The sequence below is a fragment of the Stegodyphus dumicola genome, chromosome 12 (assembly GCF_044657685.1).
Source record: "Stegodyphus dumicola isolate Sdum_Otavi_A_Nest chromosome 12, ASM4465768v1".
NCBI lineage: Eukaryota > Metazoa > Arthropoda > Arachnida > Araneae > Eresidae > Stegodyphus > Stegodyphus dumicola.
This window is the reverse complement of record NC_140779.1, coordinates 108,979,042-109,004,100: the sequence shown is the minus strand read 5'-3', so window position 1 is coordinate 109,004,100 and position 25,059 is coordinate 108,979,042. Positions and strand designations below refer to the sequence as shown.

The following is a 25,059-nucleotide window of genomic DNA, read 5'->3' as shown; positions in this document are numbered from 1 at the left end:
TCATTTACAACCATTGGTTACAACAGAATATTATAAGCATAAAAGATATGTATGAGAATGATGTGTACATCAACAAACAAGTTCTTATGATTATAGTTTCAAATACAATTCAAAAATTTCCCACAGCTATATACTAGCCATTGTAATGTGATCCAAACAGGAAGAAACTTCAAATGGTGTTGGAATAGTGCGAGTAACTCAAAAAAAGATCAAGCACAAATGCACTAATAATTGGACGAGAAGTGAAAATGAGGGAAAAAAGGTTGGCACTCTTTTTGTCATCAGGACTGGATTCAGACGTGTATGTATGTGCACACACATAGATGCATGTATGTACACTGTGCTAAAAAAGGGGGGGACAGTTCTATAACTCCCATTCTACTGGGCCAATTGACAAAATTCAACTTGAATTTTTCATGTCTCAAAAGTGCAACTTAGGATTGTATTAGATTTATATATAGCATTGTTCTAATATAGGGATTTTGACACAAAATCAGATTTTCTCTGAAATGACATGCCATTTTTTTTTACATATTTCGATTCTATGATTCAAATTATGCCACACTGCCAAGGTTTGTAAAAATTGAATGAGTAATTTTTAAAAACTTAGCTCTCAAAATTTCAGCTCTTTAATGTTAATTGAGTTTGGTATATATTTATTAATCTCTCTTTTTATTAAACTTCCATTCTTTCTTTCACATTTCAAAATTTAGTTTCCTTCCAAATAACATTCACCCATTTTTTTATGATTTATTTTTAAAATTTGTATTCTTAAATAATTTTGATAAATTTTTTGAGAAAAACTTTGAATTATGATCTATATAATTTTTATCATCAGCTTAAAGTAGATGTATTTTTAAGCATACCTGCAAAAGAATTATAGTTTTTTATTCAAATTTTCCAAAGATATACGTGAATTTATATTTTGGTGTGTTTTGAAATTTGGCATATTTGTTGAAAGCAATAATAACATCAAACGTGGTTTAGGCACTTAGTTAAAATGATTTTAAAAGTAGGAACAGTGTTACTTTTTTCCACTCATGCATAACATAAAAAGGTAGGAATGATGTGACTTTTTTCCCACTCCTGCACAATGGAAGGGAAAGGAAAATAGGTTGCCATATATTAAGAAGTGAATTATTCTTGGTTAAAACTGAAAAAAATGCACCAAGAGAAATTTTTGAATTTCTCCGCAAATTTCACACCAAATTTTACAAAATTTAATATTTAGGCATAATTTGACTCATAGAATCGAAATACAGAAAAACATTGGCATGACATTTCAGAAAAAGTCTGATTTTGTGTCAAAATACCTATGTTAGAACAATGCTATATATGAATCTAATATACATCTTAAGTCAAGCTTTTGAGACATGGAAAACACAATTTGCATTTCATCAATGGGCCCAGTAGAATGGGAGATACAAAACTGTCATATTTCTTTTTTCTTTTCTTTTTCCCTTCTCCCTTTTTTGCACAGTGTACTTATATATATGCATGCATGAACACATTCATCCATCCATATATACATGCATGCATTCATACATACATTTCTGGACCCAGTCCTGACAACAGAACAGTACCGAAAGGTTCCAGTCACACATCAACTGTAATATATGTATATAACATATTCTCAAAATTTGTTTGCTGTAACTGTAACGATAAGAACTCATTTCTTATTATTCAACTGAGTTCATACTTTACTGTGTTTTTATTTTGAATTGCATTCTGGCTTGCTGAACAATGCATCTAGGAGCTCATATGCAAAAAAAGTTTTTTTTTTTTCGTAGCTACCAGTACATAAAAAAAAGATAACTCATGTATTGGTATTGCAAATAGTTACTACTGGTCGTAAAAACAAATGATTTATACATGCATTTCATCAAGCATAACTGTTACTATAACATTCAAACACTATAAAGATTTCCTTGGCTAAAGACTTTTATACTTACATGAATTTTTTTTCCAAAATTTATTATTATTATAAATACATCTAAAGTACAACATTCAGTTCTTTTACATTTAGAGAATATACAGAAAACTTTTATCTTTGTTGAAAATTCATGAAATAACAAAACGTGCTTACATCAGAGATATCTGAATAATGTTCCTCACTGTCACTGTCTGACTGAAATGATGGCACAGTCTCTAAAATATCTGGATGAATTTTATTGATTTCCGATATAAGCATTAATATGCCACACTGAAGGTTTGGAGCTTGATACAGAGCTACCTATTCATTAAGAAAAAATATTTAAAAAAATTACAATAAAATGATAGTTTTCCCATTAATGATTTAATATATATCTAAGAATATATTTGATACATATTTTTCAATCATGATTTCACAGTTTTTGTACACAAGAATACAGATTGTTTGAATTTTTAATCAATCGTGGTTCTCTTAAAGAACGCATTCTAATATTATCTAATCAATGTAAGCACACAGTAACAATAAATAAACCTTTAGGTAGCTAAAGGTCCCTCCTCATCAGGAGAAAGAAATACATAGAAAGAAGAAAATAGGAATCACAGAAACACGTGGTGCTTATCAGCACTGCACGTGGTTATAACTAGATTTTTAATCAGAGTTGCACTGGCCGCCTACTTTTACTGAGCCAGGCTGTCTGATCAAGCATAAAGAAATATTAGCAAAGTTAAAATAGGGAGCGAGGGCAAATGCACATTACGCTCAAAATCTGAACTTCAAATAATGGAAAGCAACCACTGAACGGATTTTTATACCCTCTGGTAGTACCAAGTGCGAGGAGGTAACGCCATCTATCGGCAAAAATAATTGAATTAAGACAGTAGAATTTTAAAGGCATTAGGAAGGACTGGATTGGACTTCAAATCATTAACTAAACTTTTTAAATCTTTGTGAATGTGAAAAGCCTCAAGAAAATCCAATTCGCCTATGGAAGAAGCCTTTTGGATGATTTTTGCAGACCCAAAATCAAAATTATGGTTAAAAGTCCAGCTATGATACGCTATTGAAGACTTGTTAATTTCCCCTTTTTTGACATAAGATTCATGTTCCTTGATACGAAACTTCAACGCTCTTTTTGTTTGGCCAATATATCTTAAACCACACTGACATGATATACTATAAATTCCCCAAGAATTCAAGACAGAAACGCAATCTTTTAGAATCGAAGGGTGAATTTTATTAATAGGGGAGAAACCGACTCGAAAATTGAATTTCTGGAGAATCCGTGCAATTTTATAGCTAACAGAAGGATAAAATGGAAGCACGACAAGGTCATTGATATTATTTCTAACAGTGGAATGTCTTCTTTGATGGGAATCTGAAAATTTTTTGACGGCTTTATCAATAATCACGGGAGAAAATCCACGGTCAATCGCAACTGCTCTCAAATAATTAAGTTCATTGGTAAGCAAAGATTCAGAGGAACAAACTTTTAGCGCGCGGAAAACATAATAGTAAAAAGAAGCCATTTTTTGCTTAACAGGGTGGCATGACTTGGCATGGGGTGGTAAACAAACTGCAAAGGGTTTACGGTACACAGTGGTGCTAAAATCGGTTTCATTGCGGATTATAAGAATATCGAGGAAGGGGAGGGAATTGTTGGATTCAATTTCAAGAGTGAATTGGATGGCTGGATCAATTGAATTCATAATAGATAGAATCTCGGATAAATCCTCTTTATAACCGTCAAAAAGTGCGAAAGTGTCGTCAACATACCGAATCCAAAGACGAAAAGATAATTTATCAAATAATTTCATCTCAAAATAGTGCATATAAATGTCAGCAAGTACCGGACTGAGAGGATTACCCATAGCCAATCCTTCAACATGCATATTTTCGTCAAGTTGAAGGATTCCTCCCAGTCCGGTACTTGCTGACATTTATATGCACTATTTTGAGATGAAATTATTTGATAAATTATCTTTTCGTCTTTGGATTCGGTATGTTGACGACACTTTCGCACTTTTTGACGGTTATAAAGAGGATTTATCCGAGATTCTATCTATTATGAATTCAATTGATCCAGCCATCCAATTCACTCTTGAAATTGAATCCAACAATTCCCTCCCCTTCCTCGATATTCTTATAATCCGCAATGAAACCGATTTTAGCACCACTGTGTACCGTAAACCCTTTGCAGTTTGTTTACCACCCCATGCCAAGTCATGCCACCCTGTTAAGCAAAAAATGGCTTCTTTTTACTATTATGTTTTCCGCGCGCTAAAAGTTTGTTCCTCTGAATCTTTGCTTACCAATGAACTTAATTATTTGAGAGCAGTTGCGATTGACCGTGGATTTTCTCCCGTGATTATTGATAAAGCCGTCAAAAAATTTTCAGATTCCCATCAAAGAAGACATTCCACTGTTAGAAATAATATCAATGACCTTGTCGTGCTTCCATTTTATCCTTCTGTTAGCTATAAAATTGCACGGATTCTCCAGAAATTCAATTTTCGAGTCGGTTTCTCCCCTATTAATAAAATTCACCCTTCGATTCTAAAAGATTGCGTTTCTGTCTTGAATTCTTGGGGAATTTATAGTATATCATGTCAGTGTGGTTTAAGATATATTGGCCAAACAAAAAGAGCGTTGAAGTTTCGTATCAAGGAACATGAATCTTATGTCAAAAAAGGGGAAATTAACAAGTCTTCAATAGCGTATCATAGCTGGACTTTTAACCATAATTTTGATTTTGGGTCTGCAAAAATCATCCAAAAGGCTTCTTCCATAGGCGAATTGGATTTTCTTGAGGCTTTTCACATTCACAAAGATTTAAAAAGTTTAGTTAATGATTTGAAGTCCAATCCAGTCCTTCCTAATGCCTTTAAAATTCTACTGTCTTAATTCAATTATTTTTGCCGATAGATGGCGTTACCTCCTCGCACTTGGTACTACCAGAGGGTATAAAAATCCGTTCAGTGGTTGCTTTCCATTATTTGAAGTTCAGATTTTGAGCGTAATGTGCATTTGCCCTCGCTCCCTATTTTAACTTCGCTAATATTTCTTTATGCTTGATCAGACAGCCTGGCTCAGTAAAAGTAGGCGGCCAGTGCAACTCTGATTAAAAATCTAGTTATAACCACGTGCAGTGCTGATAAGCACCACGTGTTTCTGTGATTCCTATTTTCTTCTTTCTATGTATTTCTTTCTCCTGATGAGGAGGGACCTTTAGCTGCCCTCGAAATCGATTGAGTGTTTCATTATACCTACGCTAAATATAAGGTTGTTTTTTACGATTTTGATTGTCACATTAGCGTGTTTCTCTTCTAGTCTAAACCTTTAGGTAGTTGGGCAATATGAGTGTAACACATACCAAAAAAAATTTTCAAATACATAGTTATCTAAAATGGAAAGAACTATATAAATAATGCATTAAGATTGGAATTTCTAACTGAACAGAACATTAAATTTTAAATATTTCATATTTTTTAACATAATTTAAAATTTTTAATGAAATATTTACTGAAATTAATAATTAAAGAATCATGCTACTACAATACACTGCTTTTCTAAATATATCAGAAATTTTTCTTCCTTAAAAAAAAAAAAAAAAAAAAAATGTTTAGTTGTGTGATCTAATTATATTTTTTATGTGCCATTCTGTTACCATGTGGCAGGGGTGCCAGTTGCCATAGCTTTAGGTCTAAATTTGAATCCCAGAGAATGCAGGGATGTAAGTCTTTGCGGCATGAGGCACCTTAAAAAATTGTAGAACAGAAAGACTTTAAAAGGTTGGTAGAAGATGAAGAGGGGTGGGAGATCCTCGGATCCATCCTCCAAGAGATTCTTCTTTAAAATTGGAACAGAGCTAGCCAAATTTGTACTCTTATCTATAAGGTGCTCAAGTCAGTAATAGGCATAACCCTTGCCTCTTGGTCAAGATAAAATTCACGGACTAGTCTCACTATCAGACAAGTAAGATAAGTCAAAATGATAGTTGTTACAAATAAGAATAAAATGTTACACATTAATTAATCTTTTCATTATTTTAGCACAAAAATTTTTAAAAACTTTAAAAGGAAAAAGACAAATAAATTTTGAACACAAACTATTACCTGTAGAAGTCGCTTTACAAAAGCTCTAACCCTGACAACAGCTACATCTTTTTTCATAGCTCGATAAAGAAGATTCAGAAGTGCTGCTTGGCGAGAACTGCTGTTCAAAGCAGGATCAAAAAGTTTACGGTACAACACATTGTAAAATCTATCTGAAACTGAATCTTTAGAATCCAAAACCTAAAAGAGTTTTTTTTTAATATAATAATATTCAGCAGTGCATGTATATTTCTTCTAATTTTAAATGTGTAAAATTTTCTATGTAAGATACTTTAAGGAAATAATTATAAAAGAGGAAAAACATCAAATTATATTTATTTCACAAATTTTTTAAAGCATATTATTAACAATACAGCAGAATATTCGTAATAATACATTCCATGAAACTACATATTTTCCAATCATAATTTGTTTTTGTATTTTAAAAAATAAACTGCATTAAAAACAACAGGGAACAATTTTTAGATTGTATTTTTAATAATAATGTTTAAAATTAAAATTAAAAAAAAAAAAAAAACAGAATCTATTAAAAAGGGAGATGTTGTGTTATGTTTAGCAACTAAACTAATTTATAAAACGTAGCACTCATTTAAACCAACAAAACCTCTGAAAAGTTTTTATCCACATTGGTATTAAGTTAGTAAATATTTACTCATCTTGGTGCTTTTTAATCTATTTCATTAACCAATTAATTTTTAGAACTAACACTCAGTATTACAACAATCTTGAGATATATTATTATCAATTTTAAAATATTTTTTCATCAAAATACCTTACACAGAATTATTTCATCATATAATCTGCGAAACAATGTTTTTACATTCTTTCTTTCTTTATTTATTTTGTACTGGCTACGTACATCTGCTTTTCCACAATTTAAGAGAAAAACCAGCATCCACAACATTGTGAGACACACAGAAGAACTAAGCTCAGACATAAAAGGCAGCAGATAATGGCATGTTTGAGAAGCTTGTGAATTCTGAGAGTTATCTGCCACAGCAGATTTTTAATTGTGATGAGGCAGGTTTCTTCTGGAAAAAAATGGCCAAAGCAAACTTATATTACAGCAGAGAAGAAGGCTTTGCTGGCCCACAAACCAATGAAAGAGCATCTCATGCTGTTGTTCTGTGCAAATACAAGTGGCAATTTGAAAATTAACCTATTGCTTGTTTACCATTCGAATAATCCATAAGCCATCAAAGAAACAAGGGCAATGTGTTACCTTTTTAGACTGGACCAATGAACTGTCCATAAAAAATTGTTGGTATATCTGTAAAAAAAATCTGCTTGAGATGAATTTGCTGCTCCATGCCTTGCTTGTTATGGATCAATGCTTCTCACATCCACCAGGCCTAGAAAGTGACATCCTTGAAGAATTTAAATTCAGAAAAATCATATTCCTGTTTCCCAATTCCACTCATTAACTGCAGCCTATGGACGAGCATTTCAAATTTTAAGAAGCTCTATATTAAAGCGCTCTTCGAGTGTTGTTTTGAGATAACTGAATGAGAGAGTTTTGTAAAGACCACTTTCACATCATTGTCTGCCTCAAGATGAACAACAAGGCATGAGAAGGGGTCACCAAGAAAACACTCATTTCCATGAAAGAAGCTTTGGCTACAAAGCATTATCAAACATGACTTAGAGAGGTTTGGAGCATGTAATAATAGGGGGACCGGAAAGTAATGTCGTTTCTGTGCATGTTGACAACAACATGCCAAGGACAGAAGTGGAAGCAAATCCATGTCAAACACTCTTAACCAACCTTGGTTGACCATCCAAGAACATTTAAAGCAGAATGGAAAAATAAGCAAAGCAGGTGTTTGAGTTCTCCATATATAATCTGTCCGAAAAGAACAAAGCCAACCTATCTATCACATGCAATGTATTGCTTCAATGGCACCATACAGAACCATTTTTTGATCGTTTGATTAGTGGAGACAAAAAAATAATTCCTATATGATAATCCAAAATTCAAAAGGCAGTTTTAATAGGGGTTACAAAGGGTTTACATGCGGAAAAGGCGCTTCTGGGTGTTTGATGGAGTATTCGCGGAATTGTTCATTTTGAATTGCTGAAACCTGAAAAAACTATTAATGCAAACCTTTATTGTGAACAATTGGATGGAGTGAACCAATCTTTAATTGAAAAATATTAATTGTCAACAGAAAAGGTGTCTTTCTGCAATACAACAATGCAAGACGAACACTGGAAAAAATTCATGAATTGTGTTGGGAGGTACTGCCATACTCACCCACCATACTCGGCCGATATCGCAGCATTGGATTTCCATTTATTCGAATCCCTACAACATTTTTTTAGTGGCAAAAAATTTGAAAATTTGGATGATGTCCAAAATGTCCTCTTGAGATATTTTTACTCAAAAACCAATTGATTTTTATCGGTCCGGGATTGAAAATCTGCACACTAGATGGCAAAAGGTTGTTGATAATGAGGGTGATTATATTACTGATTAAAAATAAAAACTTGTATTCGTTTGAATTTAATGTAAGAAAGTGACATTACTTTCTGGTCCCCCTATTAGATAAGATTGTGTCTCAGGATTGTGTTACAGCAACATCAAGGAGCTAATGGAAGCGCACAGCCAGGAGCTGACTACAGAAGAGCTTATGGAGCTACATTCTGTACCACAGTAAGAAATTTCATAAGAGACAATAGCCTTACACAGAGGAACAATCTTCCAATGACAATAAGGGAGATGCTGAAAGCATAGGAAACTGCTGCATCCTACGATGAGAAGCATCACTCTGATAAACCAGCAATTATGTGTGCTATAAATTTATTTAAAAATAACACTGTGCCTTATTTTTGCCAAATTTTGAAGCTTAGGCTAAAACAGATGTCTTACAACTTTTTGTAAGAAAGGATTTATTGTAAATAATGAATTATATTACTATAAATTTGTTTCAGTTCTTTTTTTAGAATGGAATGTGTTATCCTATTTTACACTGTTTCCCATGGAAAAAATTGTTTTGCTTAATGAGTGTTTCATATTACAAGTAAGATTCAGAACAAATTATGTTCATTAAAAGTGAGGTTCCAATGCATATTGAAGCATTATAAACTTTTGAAATGAAAATGTAATCACTACACATTTCTTCTATACGTATTTCATGCTTAATGTGCAACTTAAGGACTAGAATATAGGCAAAAGCTAAAGCTTCCAAAATGTGCATTTAATGTTTTTTTTTAACCCCTGAGTGGCATTTTATCCTGCCATGAGATTTTTTGTAATTTGCTATACATTATCTTATTATTTAAAATATTTTGTTTTATTTTCTTTATTGTTCTAAATATTACCTTAAAAATGAAAGGGCATGAAAACAGACTAAAGTAATTCATTATGCAAATGTAACAAGAAAATGCTGTTTAAATACAGCTTTCCATAACCAGATCTGAAAATAGGTGCTACTCAGAAGGTTTTGCTTATTTTTGCCAAAACCATAAATAATATCATATATGAAATATGTGTCAATGTTAAATATATTTTATATATACCAAAAATACAGCAAAAATTGAATGCATGCAAGTAAATCTATAAAATATGATGAGAGAGGTTGAAAAAGCAGATTTTATGTTAATTACATGGGTTTTGATTATAAACAAAAAGAATATAAAACTATCAATTGTTTTAAAAAAATCAGAATGAAGGAAACCTTTCAGACACATGTTCAAAACTGTTCAAAGAATTAATTTGGTTCATAGAATCAAATCTCATTAAAATAATAACATAAAATTAACAAAAAAATTTACAAAAGTGAAGTATTTGATTTATTATTATGTATCAAATATTCAAATACAACTATAGGTTTAAAATAATGTTAAATAATCACTTACCTGGAAAATTAGCATCAATGCCTGAATGCTAATATTGAAGCTGACCATATGAACAAGGCGATACATGGCATCTAATCGATCCATAATTACATTGTCTTTTAAATTTGCAAATGGATATGCCCGAGCAATTCCAGTCAATAAGGCACTCATCATTTTAGTGTCTACCTCACCTTTTTTTACAAAAAGTTTGAACTGGCTAAAATATATCATGATCAAATGATTTGCAAGATCAGATTCTTCATGGCTTAAAATAACCTAAATGCAAGAGGTGTTATAAGTTTCATAATACTATTTTTACACATTTAAATATTATTATTTTGGACAGCAAAACAAAGAAAATGAGGTAATAGTTTTTTATCATTGAATTATTAAATTACTATAAATTTGATTTTCTCGTGGCTAAATCTATAAGCCATGAGAAATGCACTGAATATCATTCAGATACAATGATGAAATAGCCTATAGTAGTTAGTCTACGTTAAGTTATAAATTTAAGCACTTCAATAAAAGGAATTATCATTAACAGTTTTAAACTAGTATGTATACATTTTGAGAAATACTGTATTTATTTGACTGTAAACTGACCTCAAGAAAATCAGAAGTCTAAAATAAATTTAAAAAAATTGTGTGATTGCATGATACCAATTATAAGCCATGAGAAATTTTATGAACTTTAAAAAAAAGGGGGGCGATCGGTTTACAATCAGGAATTTTTATGAACAAACTACATGACAAATATTCATAGTGATACTAGACAGGATCAGTTATATAACTAATTTAGCCTACAGAGAAAATCTCGGGTCAATCATGTTAGTCATTTCATAAAATAAAATGTCTTCTTGCTACAAAACTACTGGAGCTAATGGCAAAATAACAGTTTAATCCCCCTACTTTCCTCACAGTATGAAAAACTCTTCCTGGGGGAAAAATAGCACTAATTCAAATTTAAGTAGGAACAAATTTATTGTACTAAAATTAACGAAAAATATAAAAATACTTTTTCTTGTTTTTATACTTTCTATATTATTTGTAGACATTTTATATAAGAGGTGAATATATAAGAATTATTATGGTGGTGTCATGATTTTTTTCAAAATCAAATCTGTGTCAAAACTCAAACATGTTTTCTTGAAACTATGATTTTTCAGACTCGAAACTGAGATGATTCAAATGACAACAGTTCTTCCATACTCAATAAATTGAATTTTTAAAATGTGTTTTTAAACTAGAATTTGAAAATTCTCCACAAACTATCAATATAGATATGGAATTTTCAAATGATAGGAACTTTTGAATATATACATAATAAAAGAAACAAAATAATCTGACAGTAATTTGAACTTCTTTCAATGAATAAATTTATCAAATTATCTAATTATTAGATTATCATGGCACTTTAAGCATTAAATGTATCTTTATTTAAACCAATGAAACATATTTGATATGTATTATTTTATTTACAAAATATACCAAGTACACAGAAACACTAAATATAAAAATAAAAATTCATACTTGATTGAGAAAGCATAAAGCATAATATTTAGCTCTTTCTGCTAAATTTGGTCGAAATATTAGTCGCTCCACTTCTTGAACAACTATGGCTTTCATATTAGGATGACGAACAAGAAGTTGCCCTAATAAAAAACACACATGGGAGCCAATTTTTGCTACAGGATCACCAATTTTGTTAACTAAGCGTTCAAGAAGAAACTGAAAGGAGGAAAAATAAATAAATAAATAAATAAATATAAAATTACTGAAATTGTTTTACCAATCAGGGGCTACTAAATAATTTCATTTATAAATATACTTGCATAGTAAGTAAATAAAATGCCAGGGAACAAAAGTATCATAAATGATACTTTGAAAACCTTAATAAGTAAGATTTTTGTAATGACAAGGTCTATGGTGATGTTATACTAAGAAAAATATAAAGAAAGAAAAAAAGGAACCACAGAAAGAGTGTTCCTGAAAAATGCATTAATAGGAATGCCAAAGCTTCTGATCTGAATGAGAATGCATCTCCATCAAAAACTGCCAATAAGAGTGCTTAAGAATGATTCAATGACTTTATGTTTCAAGTTCATTATTATGAATGATCTTGCACCTGTTATGTTCATTACCAGGTCAGTACATTTCAAAGCAAAGATGAGACTCTGATCAAAGTTATACCAAAAGGTCTGCTAGCTGACACAATAAGTTGAAAATATGTACTATTCTGTGGTATCATATAGCTTAACATTCAAATAACAAGGTGAAACAATTCACTAGAATTTAAAATCTAGTTAAAGAAAAACCTGTGGTATTTTCCTTAGGGATTATAAGATCAAAAGCCAGCTTTCAGATCTGCAAAGACAAAATGCATATGTTTTTGCAATTTAATTTCTGACCTTTTAGAAAAGAAAGATGTCTGCCCAATATTTTTGTTGCCAAATGTCTGAGCATAGTCAGCTTGGATGCAACAACTTATCAAAATGTCATAAGATGCAAAAGATCACTTATCATAGACCTGCCCTTTTACTTCCTTGTATGAAGTAAAAAGAAAGCATTGTAATCACGAAAAATTTCGGGTATCATGTTTCAACAAAAATATTCATTTTGACTGCTATCGAATGCTATTTAACGATGTTTTTGCGTGGCATTCATATGCAAGGACAGAATAAAAGACTCTTTCCCCCCAAAAAAATCATAAAACTCATTTAAAATGGATTCTGAAGATATTTTTTTAGTGACATTCGTACGTACTTACGTATCTTGCACAGCTCGAAAACGAGAGTGTCAGAAAGTTGAAATTTTGTATAAAAGACTGCTATAACATGTAGATGTACACTTCTTTCTTTATTCTTATATGTTTGTGAATTAGCATTTTTTGCTTCAAAAATGAATGATTTATGTTGTTCTTATCTTTTGGTTAAAGTTTTTATGCCTTTAGTTAACCTGCATATTATAGTTGTAGAATTATAAACAATTAAAGAGTTGTTTAAGAGCGCCTAAGCCCAATTTATTTTTTTGGCCACAGCAGCAATATTTGTTTACATTTGAAACTTAGCAGAATAGTGGATATGTTGTCAATCTAGAGAAACTAAGTGACAACAAAGTAACATCTTTTATTATTGTGAATTAAATTATACTTAATGCATTCTGAAATTATCATTTAAGCTATTAAATTATCCCATATATTGAGTCAGCATAGCATCTACAACAAATTCAGTTTCTATGCCTTCAGTGTCTTTTTGCTGAGTGAGATCAAAAGTAAACCTTTCAGTTTTGTGCACTGAAAAATCTGTCTTCTTGCCCACTAGAGTAGTGTATGAGTAGCACTGCAAGAGCAGCGCATGCACATTAGGTAAGCTGTGCTGAATCATCTGCGAAAAACTTTATTTGTTTAATTTCTTTTACACATCATTTTAGATTTATTAAAGTATCTGAATAGAACATGTGGCAATGATTAGATAATTCTTCAGATGATGTAATCTTTTTGCATTCTGAGTTATAAAATGGATGAGATGTAACGCTGTTAAATGAACCTAGCACCAGAGTATCGCTATGATAAATAAATATAGTGAATTTTAAAAAGCACATTTATTCTACTGTGGTTTATGAACTATTGTCAAAGTAGATTTAATTCATTCAATAAGTTTAATGAAGTGCAGAAAAAATGTGTAAAATTTAATGTTCCATACGAGGAAGTCATGTGGTGTACACATCAGTTTTTTTTTTTTTTTTTGAGGAATCATAAAACCAGACGTATCTGGTACATCCACAAATTTTCATAGATATTTCAAATTTCTAACATTTATTGCTTCCCAGGATAGAATGAGGAAATAGAAAAGAACTGTCCTAACATTTTAAAATAAGAAGTGAGATGATTGAGAAAAAGTATAAGTAGAAAAATAAGACAGTAGAAGAGGAATTAGAACTGTTTACTTTTATCGCTATTACACAAAGCTTAGTCACTGTGTTTAGTGATCGATGAATTTTATAATTTTCTTGCTAAAACAAACAAGACTCTGAGAAGAATGCTGGAAAGCAACATCTCCATTTAGTGGAAACGCTCGGATATTATGATACAAGAAGTTGAAAATAGCAATTTTTCTCTTCCACTGTTAACTGATAAATCAATTGTTTGACTTTCTCCACTCAATTCCAACTCCATCCTTTATTTATTAGATTTATCTATATAACTGAGTCACTTCCTACAAAAATCCCAAGATAAGTGAAAATAATTGAGTAAGATAATAAATTATGGATATACAGTCAAAAGTCGTTAATCCGGACTCGTCGGGACTTCGGCGATTTTGGATTATCGATTTTTCCGGATTATAGATCATCAGTTTAAATCTGGTAAGATGGCATGCAGAAATTATAAAATTAAAAATATGAAACCGTAATTTATGAAATAAAGAACAATTATGATCTAAAGGGTATCAAAATTTACAAAAAGAAAAAGCTTAATATTTATTTGTTTACTTTATTAAACATTTCTTTCAATGTAAGTTGTTTAAGTTGCTTTGTTTCATGTGATAATACTTTCTCTTAAATTCTATTAAACAGACATAATTTCTTGTTTAGTTACAAAGCTCCGCTATTCAAGTCCTATAATTGCGGTGTCGAGAATAACGACTAATTTGTCAATCGGAATTTTTTCGTTTTCAATAACCTCTGTGTCACTTTCTTCGCTATCGGAAGCGAATTGTAATGATGAGGAACTTGATTTAAATCATATCAAAGACGGAGTACATCGAGATGAAATACTACATTTGGTAAGGAATTATAAGCCAAATAAAATAAAAACATCTGCCCTGAAGATAAGGATAGTGCTGACAGATCAACTTCCAATTCATTGCACGCCGCGTCGTCCCCCCCGGCAGAGCAGCGTGAAATTGATAAACATATTTCGGAATGATTAGATAATCAAAGGATATGCCTTTATCCAATTTTTGCAGCAATTCCACTTTCTGTTTAATAGACTTCAAAACATACTTTCGCTTTGTAGATGCTTTACATATTAGTAAATATATATCGGAAATTCTATTTGACATAATCGAAAGTTCACGTTTACTTTTATAAAATTGCTCTAACAGTCTGCAAAAAATAATAAGTCGGATCCAATTCGAAGATTAAGGAACAACGCAATCTGCAACATTAACTGAATTAGATAATTTTAACTTAGCTTATACCGTCCGTTATACATTACGTAAACGTATTATGCGCATGCGCAAACGCATATTCGCAGCCGTAAAGGTCTATGCGCATGTGTCAACCCGACGCACGCGCAGAAAGTTTGTAGCTTTGAGGTCCGGATTATAGATCATTCCGGATTATGGGTGTCCGAAATAACGACTTTTGACTGTATAGTATAAATATCTGAAAGGAAAAAATTCACAATTTTACTGAAATGGAATGGAACTAATCAGCATTCTCTTAAGGTATTAGCAAATTAATCTTAGCAGTGAAAGCTGAAATATTCAATATTTGAATTCAAAATACTATTTTAAATTTGCTAAAAGGAAGAATTAGAAAGTTACCTGTTCTTCTTCAGGAGTTTCTTGTAGCAAATTATACATCACAGTGACAGCCTTCTGTTTTGTTTTGTCAACTGTATCACGGCTGACTGAATCCAGATTATTTAAGAAATTCTTATATAGTTTTTTAAGCATGTCTTCAAATAACCACAGAATAAGAACACGTTTTCTCAAAACAGGAGAATTTTTTGTGATAGAGTCTAAATGTTTCAAAGGTTGCTAAAAAATAAATAAATAATTTTAAACACTTGCATAAAATTTGCACATCAAACTAATACAGTAATTGTCACAAAATAACTTGGAATATTGAAGCAAATTACTTTGGAAAGATTAATTTTTAATTTCAGAATTTTAATAAAATATAAGCACATATGAATTTTCATCTCAAATTTGATAATAATGCACAGAAATAATTACACAAAAATTTGGCATATGGCCAGAAAACCCTGAAAATCGAAACAGTTGTTACAACAGACATTTGTATATTATTCATATGCTTCATATAATTATTTAAGTTAATGAATCAGGTAATGTAGAAATCAATTTTTTAATGCAAATAAGCATACAAAGCATAAACAGAAAATTTTCATCATGAGCATTTAAAAGCAAAAATAGAGTACCTTCCTGTGCAGACCACAGCTGATATTCGTAAAACATATGAATATCAGTACTGAACTTCACTTTCATGCCACCATCTCTAAAGAAGACCAATATTATCTGGAAACCATGGATGGTCATCTATGAGAAGGTTCACTGCATGTTGTGCAATATCAAATTTTTTATTATGGCTTAATATCAAAAGTATTAATTATAAATTGTATAACTAAATAAGGTACCTCCTTATCGTTATGGTCCTTATTGCAATAGCGCCAAAATTATCACCAAGTTTGTGTTTACTTCTCATATAATTCCAGACTGTCATATTTTCACAACTGGTTTTAATTATAGCATAAAAAGCATTTTCTTATCCCAAGGATTTTCACCACATGAACTCTGCAAGATAAAATTCAAAATGATGACAAACTATGCCACATTGCATTTCATTCTGCCACTTAATAGAGACCGACAATCTTTCAACTTTTTTTTTTTTTTTTTTTTTGTATGAGCAGCTGTTGCTGGATCCATAAAATAAAATTTATTATTCACAACAATATGAGCATATTTATCTCCTAAAGCCCTTTTTGTGGGCTCACCAACAGCCTGAATAAATCATCATTTTTTCTTTTACATATTTTATAATTTTTGCCATGTAATTGGTTGTCTCTCTACTTAGAACCTAAAAGAGAAAGCACTCACAATCTTCTCTGCATAAACTGCCAAATATCCATGGTTGTGGAAGAACTCTGTTGGCATTGTTTTTTTTTCACCAAACTTTTGTCAAGTTCAATAATTTTTCCAGGGCCACTAATTTGCTTATTTAATTATTGGATTAAATACAAAGAACATATCTGCTAAAACTGTGCAGTCAAAAGTCATGTTTTCACAGAGGATGACTTGTTTCTCACCACTCTATCAACAACAGTTCTGCCCTATAGTAAATAAATCACTGTACTATTACCAACAATATTTTGGAAACAGTTGTCAAAATGCATGCTTTTATTGATATATACAGCAGGTGTTTACACATTTTTAAAATTATTTCACGGCCATTTAAACAATATTTAAAATGTAAAGTGTATTTCTTAAATGTTCAGTCTGATAGACTTCTTCTTTTTTTTTTTTTTTTTTTTTTGATTATGAGTCTGCATTGTAATTTCTAAGATAGAAGAGCTTTACAATAAAATATCCAGGTGTACTGGTTTCCATTCCACTTTCACTACTTTCCAGAGCCCAACAATTATGGTGGGTTTGTGATTAGAAAGAGCTCTTTTCAAAAGACCAAAGACACAATAACAATAGACCATAGGTGAAACGCCACGGGACTTTGGAGGAATATGCTGAAAAGGTATATATGCAATACCTGTCTCAGTCTTTATTTTTTTAAGGAATGCAGTGATACTTTTTGAAGTAGAACTTGTTGCTTCGTCTTGTCATTGGGATAGAGAACAAAAGTGAAACTTTCTCCTGATGATAAGTTGAGTTAATTTTTACATTTCTCCCCACTATTCTTATTTTTAAATTCTCACTGTAAGAAAATTCTGTAATAAACATTAACCCCTTACCGAAACTTTCTTTACATTGACAGAACCCCCCCCCCACTCCCTTTTTTTTCTGCAGTCACTCAGGTAAACCTATGCCTCCTCATGTTTCAGGATGTATTTCCATTTATCTCCTGCTAAATAGTTTTCATAAATAAATAAATAATAATTTCTTAATAAAAAAATGTTAAAATTAAAAAAAAGGGGGGGGGAAGAAAGAAATTATGTTAACAAGTGAAATTGTTGTTGACCATATGGTAATAATCTGAGGTATAATGTCAGTGGTTTATTGCTAATCTTGGTGCTGTTTAAAAACAGGATGGCATAAAAATAAAGAAGTATTTCAAATAATCTTCATTAATCAAATTTTAAAAAATATCTACTTCCATTCCATTTTTATATATAGCAAATAAGTACAGGAATTTTGTATTTTATTTGCTATAAACTAATAAGCAGATCACTAAAATTGAGTGAATAGTGTATTTTAATTTCAGTAATGAACATGAAATATAGTATCAGCCAATTATATACAATAGCATGCAAAAGTTAAGAAATGATCAAGTTGATGCCTATATTTCAGAGTCAGATGACTGAGTTGAGGGTAAATCATATACAAGATGCCTTAAATGGCATAGAATAAATGAAGAAAACAACATGATATAAGATACAAAATGTGCAATAACACTCTATGCAGAAGAGGTTTACTCTACACTTGTTGCTCTGATATAAATGAATCACCCATACAGACATTAAAAACGAAAGCATGTAGGCTTCAGTTGGAGATAAGTTGGATCTTATAATACAGATAAATGCTCTTAACCACATATACAATTTTTGAATGAAACAGTTGATAAGTTAGATGTTCAGAGGGCTAAGCAGACATTTTCAAGAAAGAAAGAGCCTCATCTTCCCAATGCCAAAATGCAATTGGCTGTTGAACTATCATTCAAGAAAGTTAAAACGCAAGAACTACAATGCCTACAAACAAACATACATAGAACAGGATTATTTCAATACATCAATCTTTCAATACCTCTAGCTTTATCTCCTGGCCATCTAATAGCAGTGAAACTGCAATTAGATGGCCAGGAGACAAAGCTAGATCGTAGCGGTTTATTTGACCTTAGCATTTACTTCTTAGAATGCATACTTCTATTACATGTAGCTTTACATACCAGTCCAGCTCTGCCAGCAGAGAACATACTGACTATCTCCTTGACCTGTTTCAGTAATATCTGTAAGGAAATACAGCTGACGATCAGAATCACTGCTAAGATTGAATCTTCATTCATCAATAAATAGTAGTTTACCATCATCATGATGTCCAATCCTTGCTTTAAGTAGATAACATGCTGGCTGCTAGATAAATTATCCAACTTGTAAATGGATATAGTAGACCATGACACTTTGCAAATGGTTTGGAATGGATTCCACATCTGATCTCTTTTGACTCATACCACAATAAAGTGGCCATTGTTAGGCATTGTTTTTTAATTCCAGCCCTTTGAGTAGCTGTACCTGATATTTTGGATGTTATCCACACCATGATATAATGCTGAGGACAAAACTGAAATTGTTAGCTCTACATCTCCTAGACTGTGCCTTTCCACCAGCTCTCGATAATATTTGAACATGTGTCAGCCATGTAACTGTTTCTAGCAGATAATTTAGCTCTTCATAACATGAAATTAAAGTCATCAAATGTGAATAATTATCATCATTTATACACTACCTCAACACAATTTTAAATTCTAAATACTATGCACCAGCTTTCTGTTGAAGATCTATGACTACACAAATCAAAGGCTTTTCCATTCGATTTTGAGGTTGTTGTCTATAAAAATGTTGTTTCTTTAGTTCTGCATGCCAGTGCATGCTACTGAACGATCTGAAAATTAGATTAGGTTAAGTTATTTTGACTACAGCACAGCATAGGAAGGCTACCTGCCTAAAGCGTTGGATGCCTTTGCAGAGAACTCTCTAAGGAAAAGTAGCTTGTATTCACATTACACATGGAGAAAATTATAAAAAATCAGCCATGCAGGCAGCTCATTCACCTGGGATTGAACCCAAATTCTCAGCATTCAGCAATCTTAATATGACTCGTCCACTGGCGGGAACGACTACTTGAAAATTGGAAAAAAAATGCAGTAATAATTATTCATTATTCTGAATTGCATAATGCAATACATAAAATTATTATGAAAATTACATTAAAATGTCAAAACAAATCAGATGGGAGGGAAAAAAAAAAGCTTACTTCATTGAAAGGTTTGAGTTTTCTATGTTCAATAAGTAAGACATTACAGAATAAATCCAGTAAAGCATCTGAAAAAAGATTATAGAATTATAAATAAAAGCATTACAATATCATTATTTATTTAGTCTATGACTTGTTATATTTAAATATATTCCACCATTTCATTAAACTTATTTTTTGATAAAAACATATTTATATTTAAAATTAATGCTTGATAATTGTAAGAACTTAATAAGTAAACTAGAACAACTCACCTAATGCCATTAAGCATTCTCTTTTACCCTTAGTATTAACCATAGCTATTAACGATTCAATACTCTTCACATTATACACAGCACAATCTTGAATAAGCAATGTATGTGCTGACACTTTATCAGATAAAGTGCCAGTCTGAAGTATCTTTTTTATCCAAACAAAATCTTTATCCCTTTTGTTTTCCTTTACTGAAGTAGAAAAATATACAAAATTTAATTTGAAACTTCAAATGAATGAATTAACTTGAATCAACATATTTACAGAAACTAAAAGGTAAAATAAAACAGACATATAGAAATAAAATTTAAATACTGTCATGCAGTTTAAGGAAAGAAAGCATGCAGTTAAATAATAATATGAAGACATCCTCACATCCTTTCAATACAGCATTAGCTATAACGATTACATGAAAATAGATTACAGACATAATATTCTAAGTACAACATTTCATCAAACCATGAATTAAAATATTTGTCAGAGTAAATTAGGAAACACATTATGAGGTATTTTTTCTTTCCTTTTCAAATACCTTCAAGGTATTTGAAAGTATATTTATTCAAGGTCAAGTAGAAATCACTGGAATTATTATTTTAGTATTGCATTAATTTTCCTTAGTTTAAGTATGGCTTTCTGTCCAGGAACTGCACTGCCTGGAAAGTGCAGTCCTTGGGAAGAGGTAATGTTACAAATTTTGTATATATGTAAATAATTTAAGTGAAATTATATGTAAAATTGTAGTAAAGTAATCGTAGTTAGAGGTTGCACAAAGGAGTACGACATTCAGGGGGGAAAATGTATGTATGAATTATATGCAAGTGCAATTTTGTAATTTTTTTTCATAATGTTTTAATTATTTCTATAGATATTTTCTGTTTGATGGCAATTTTTTTTTTTTTTTTTTTTTCCAGATCACACATGTGCTCAATGATTTTCTTTCATGGCAGCGATTAGAGCATTAAAACTGCATTAGACTTACATTTGATTCTCCATATTTTCCTCTTTTAAAAGTATATAACAAATTTTACACATATCATTAATTTCTTCTTTTAATATGTTATATAAGTAAATAATAGTAATAATATTAATAAAATAACACAAGAAAATCTAAAAAAGATTCAGATTTAACATCATATCAGAAAATTTGTTAAGGTTTTTTGCTCTGTAACACACACTTGTTAACCTTCTAAAACCTGGTCAAAATTCTCATAATATAGCCTTCAGACCGGCACGATCCAAAACACTTTTGTCCCCTCTTTGACATTTTCCTAATGAGAAAAGTCGTTAGTCCTCTCCATGGATGCAGTAAAATTTACATGTTTGTCGGACGCTGTTCCATAGTAGATGGGTTGCTAGATTTGCGATCTTTACAATGATTATTTTGCTTTCATTTAAATGAACTTCTAAATAAATAGTGCATCGATATAGGATATGCATCGAGTGCACTATTTATTTAGAACTAAATGTATGCAATGTTTATATTTCATTTACTATTTCTGATCAATCTCGGCAATAACTTGTGAATTTTATAACTTTCTTTTAACACTTTTTTTTTATTCGTATATTTTTGTAATAGAAATTAGAAAACGAAAACAAAATTTTACAAAATATAATAAATACGAACTAGCTTTGTAAGTCTGCAGGTTGGAATGTGATTTTTAATAACATATTTTCATTAACAAAATAATGGTAATGACTAATATAATGAAATAATAATAATAAATTGATTAATAATGTTTATTACTATTAGATGATTAGAATGAATTTCAATACAATTAGATTTTGAGATGAACTTACAGCAATAATAAAGCTTTACATAACAATAACAGAGCTTTAAATATGCTTTTTTAGATAATTCTGTTATTATAATATAAAAAAGAAAATCAGAGATACATTGGTTGTGTTTTATCATTTAACTTTAACAAATATTACACTGGACTATCAGGCAAAGGTGGTGTGGTGTATTTAATTACGGCAAAGCACACTAGGGCTATCTGCCTAAGGGGAGGGATGCCTTCGTGGAGGACTTTCTAAGCGAAACTGGCTCGTATACACGTTACACATGGGGAAAACCATGAAAACGTCCATGCAGCCAGCCCGTTCGCGGGATTCGAACCTCGGACCGAACTACCAGTGTTCAGCGACTTTACCGCTCGGCCGCTGGTGGGCCCCCTATCAGGCAAAGGAGGTATATCTTTAACGAGAATTTTTCTTTGCAAAATTGGCTTTTGTTTATGTTAGCAGAGGGGGGGGGGAATCTGTGACCTATACATGCAATCATTAAAAAAATTTTTTAGAACAGTTTTAAATGTTTATGAAGAATTATACATCAATTTCCCTTCATAGCAGAAATTTCGTCTAAAACCATCGTTATATCCAAAAGTTGAAGTCTATTTCATTTTCAAGGAATATTCTATTTGCACATAATATATTTTCTAATTTATTTTAGAAAGAGCAATCTTTCATGTTTTCAAAAGAATAAGGGCATATTGGGTGTTGACATTTACAATGTAGTAAATCTGTTTTTCATATTTCTTCCAGTAATGAAAACGATCACCCTAGAATATTTTCAAAACAAAATTAAAAGTGTTTATGCCAAATTTTGCATAAAGTATCTTCTCGTGCATTTTTTATTTAAAGTGTGAAATTTTCTCTTTGAAAAAATAAAAAATCATGAACGGAGCAAAGTTAATTCATGAGAAATAACTTTGAAATGCAATAGTTCCAACGTAATATGAAATAGTGGAAAAAGTGCAATACAGTTTATTTATTCACAAATAATCCCCTCATATGCCTAATTTATGTACTGTCGATTGAAAAACATAGGTTAGTAAATTAAACCGGTTAATTCAATACTTTTTCTTTATCAATTTTTTAAGAGCCTTTCAGTAGAGCGGTAAAGGTGACTGAACGCTTGTAGCTCACTCAGGTTTGAATCCCGGCTAAAGGGATGGATTCATGGTTTTTGTATAATGTAAATACAAGCCAGCTTCCCTTAGAAAGTTATGCGAAGGCATCCTTCCCTTTATACAGGTAATCGTTGTGTGCTTTGATGTAATTCGGTAAGCAAACATAATTAATTCAATTAAACCCGGAGACAGATTGATTACATGTGGAGTTTTCCATCAGGAACATAAATACGAGCAATTTTCTCTTAAAAAGGTTTACACGAAAGCATCCATCCCCTAAAGCAGATAGCGTTTGCATGCTTTTCCGTAACCCAATCCTTATTCTCACACATTTAATAGTAAGTTGACATATACCTTATTACAGACAAAATATCATTTCTTTTTTAAAGATAAAATTTTTATTAACTTATTATGCAAAGTAACTGATGTTTTGATTCAATTTAGAAGTTATGTGAGCTTTAATGATATTTAAATACTTTTTGGCAGATGTCATCCTAAAAGAGGGTCTAAAGATAAATTGGTTTTACTTAATTTACATTGAATGAAAATCATTCAAACTATTATGCATGCAATTGTCTCTTATTTATCTCCTGATAAATCAGACAAAATTGCCTACATAATAAAAGCACTTTGAAAGAGTTAACAGTTTTTAAGGATTTTACACACTCAAAAAAAAAAGGGAGGTCAAAATAACATCTTATTATTCATAAGTATAAAAAGGAAGTAAACGATAAAAGCGGTTTTAGCTATTTTCTAGAAGGGCATTAAATCTAAAATATTACTCTAATCTCATTTGCTATGAACAAAAAGAATTAAATCTGGTAAGCTTAAACAGTGTGCAAAATCGCTGACATTTTAAATCACAGAAAAAGTTAGTACTAAAAATGTTAGCACTAAAATTATGAGACAGTGCTCTAACGTTTGAGAAAGAGATGGCTTCTATTTGATTTTCAAGTATATTGGCACGAGATGAAACCTGTGGTTTTTGCCAAAATTTAGCCAGACTGATAAGAGGGAAACAATGCATAGCCAGCAGCTATTCTGAGCAGCGACAGTGGACCACCCAGAGATCTACAGATAAAACATTCTCTAAAATAGGGAGAAGATAGTTGGTATGACAGTTGTACCAGAGCCGGCATTAAAGAGCCGGCATTTTTCCGCTACAACTGCTGTACCACTAGCTTTAGAAAGTTGCCCCCTCTTTTTGTCTTTAAAGCTTTGTTATTAAGCTTTTTTCACACTTACACAACATAAAATTAAAAATAATAATAAAAAAAAAATTTAAAAAAATTAAAAACAGCATATCTTTAGAATTCCCCCAAGAGTGTTAAGAGTTGCCCTACACATTTTTACATTCGCTATTGTTACATTTTCTGTATTTATTTAGCTATTTTTAGTAGAATTTGTAATTAAAATTGTTTTATATCCCCGAGCAACACAGCACAAGACTTATTTGAAGAGAAACATTAACATTTTGATAAATAGATATCTCATTACAGACTTACAGTACTCTTTTGCTATACAGAAAAATCGAGAAAATACCAGATTGTTCTCATGCATAATTAAAAAGCTTATAAAAGCTGGAGGAAAATATCTCAATTCAATTGTTAACTTATTGTTCATTGTAGCCATTTTGTGAAGAGATTGGTGTTTAGTACTTTTATTGTTACCAAACGTTTATTATTTTTATTGTACTTATTGTTACCAAGTGAATTTCTAGTGTGTCTGTGGATTTGATGAATAACATAACATAACATTTAACGGCACTTCCTTCTTATGAAAAGAAGGAAAAGAGTTTAGGCAATATTGCCCATTACTCTTCCACCATTTGATCATTTAAATCAAGGGATTTAAATGGTAACTCCTGTAAAAGGTAAGTAATAAATAAATAGATAAGATGCCAAACTGACACCAAATCTATAGTATCAGCAAAAGATCCCATCTCTAAGTTCAGGCTGTCGGTTGGATCATGAAAACTTCCCTATTGGATGAAGAGCCGATTCAATCCCTCCCAAACCACCAAACGCAAATTCTTAACCAAACAAAAGTGCGATTGCAAGTCAAAAAAAAAA

The 25,059-nt window shown here is 31.2% G+C and overlaps 1 protein-coding gene across 1 annotated transcript in view; it reads right to left on the bottom strand.

Annotated features, from left to right (window-relative positions):
• Noc1 (Nucleolar complex protein 1) overlaps positions 1-25,059 on the bottom strand; it is a 79,120-nt gene that overhangs the window by 19,604 nt on the left and 34,457 nt on the right. Inside the window, exons 3-9 of the mRNA XM_085806787.1 lie at positions 20,081-20,269; positions 19,827-19,894; positions 15,432-15,647; positions 11,416-11,613; positions 9,904-10,158; positions 6,046-6,225; positions 2,087-2,233 (exon numbers count right to left, since the gene is read on the bottom strand). Of these exons, the coding sequence (XP_085662913.1) occupies positions 2,087-2,233; positions 6,046-6,225; positions 9,904-10,158; positions 11,416-11,613; positions 15,432-15,647; positions 19,827-19,894; positions 20,081-20,269 (1,253 nt within the window). The remainder of the gene's footprint in view (positions 1-2,086; positions 2,234-6,045; positions 6,226-9,903; positions 10,159-11,415; positions 11,614-15,431; positions 15,648-19,826; positions 19,895-20,080; positions 20,270-25,059) is intronic.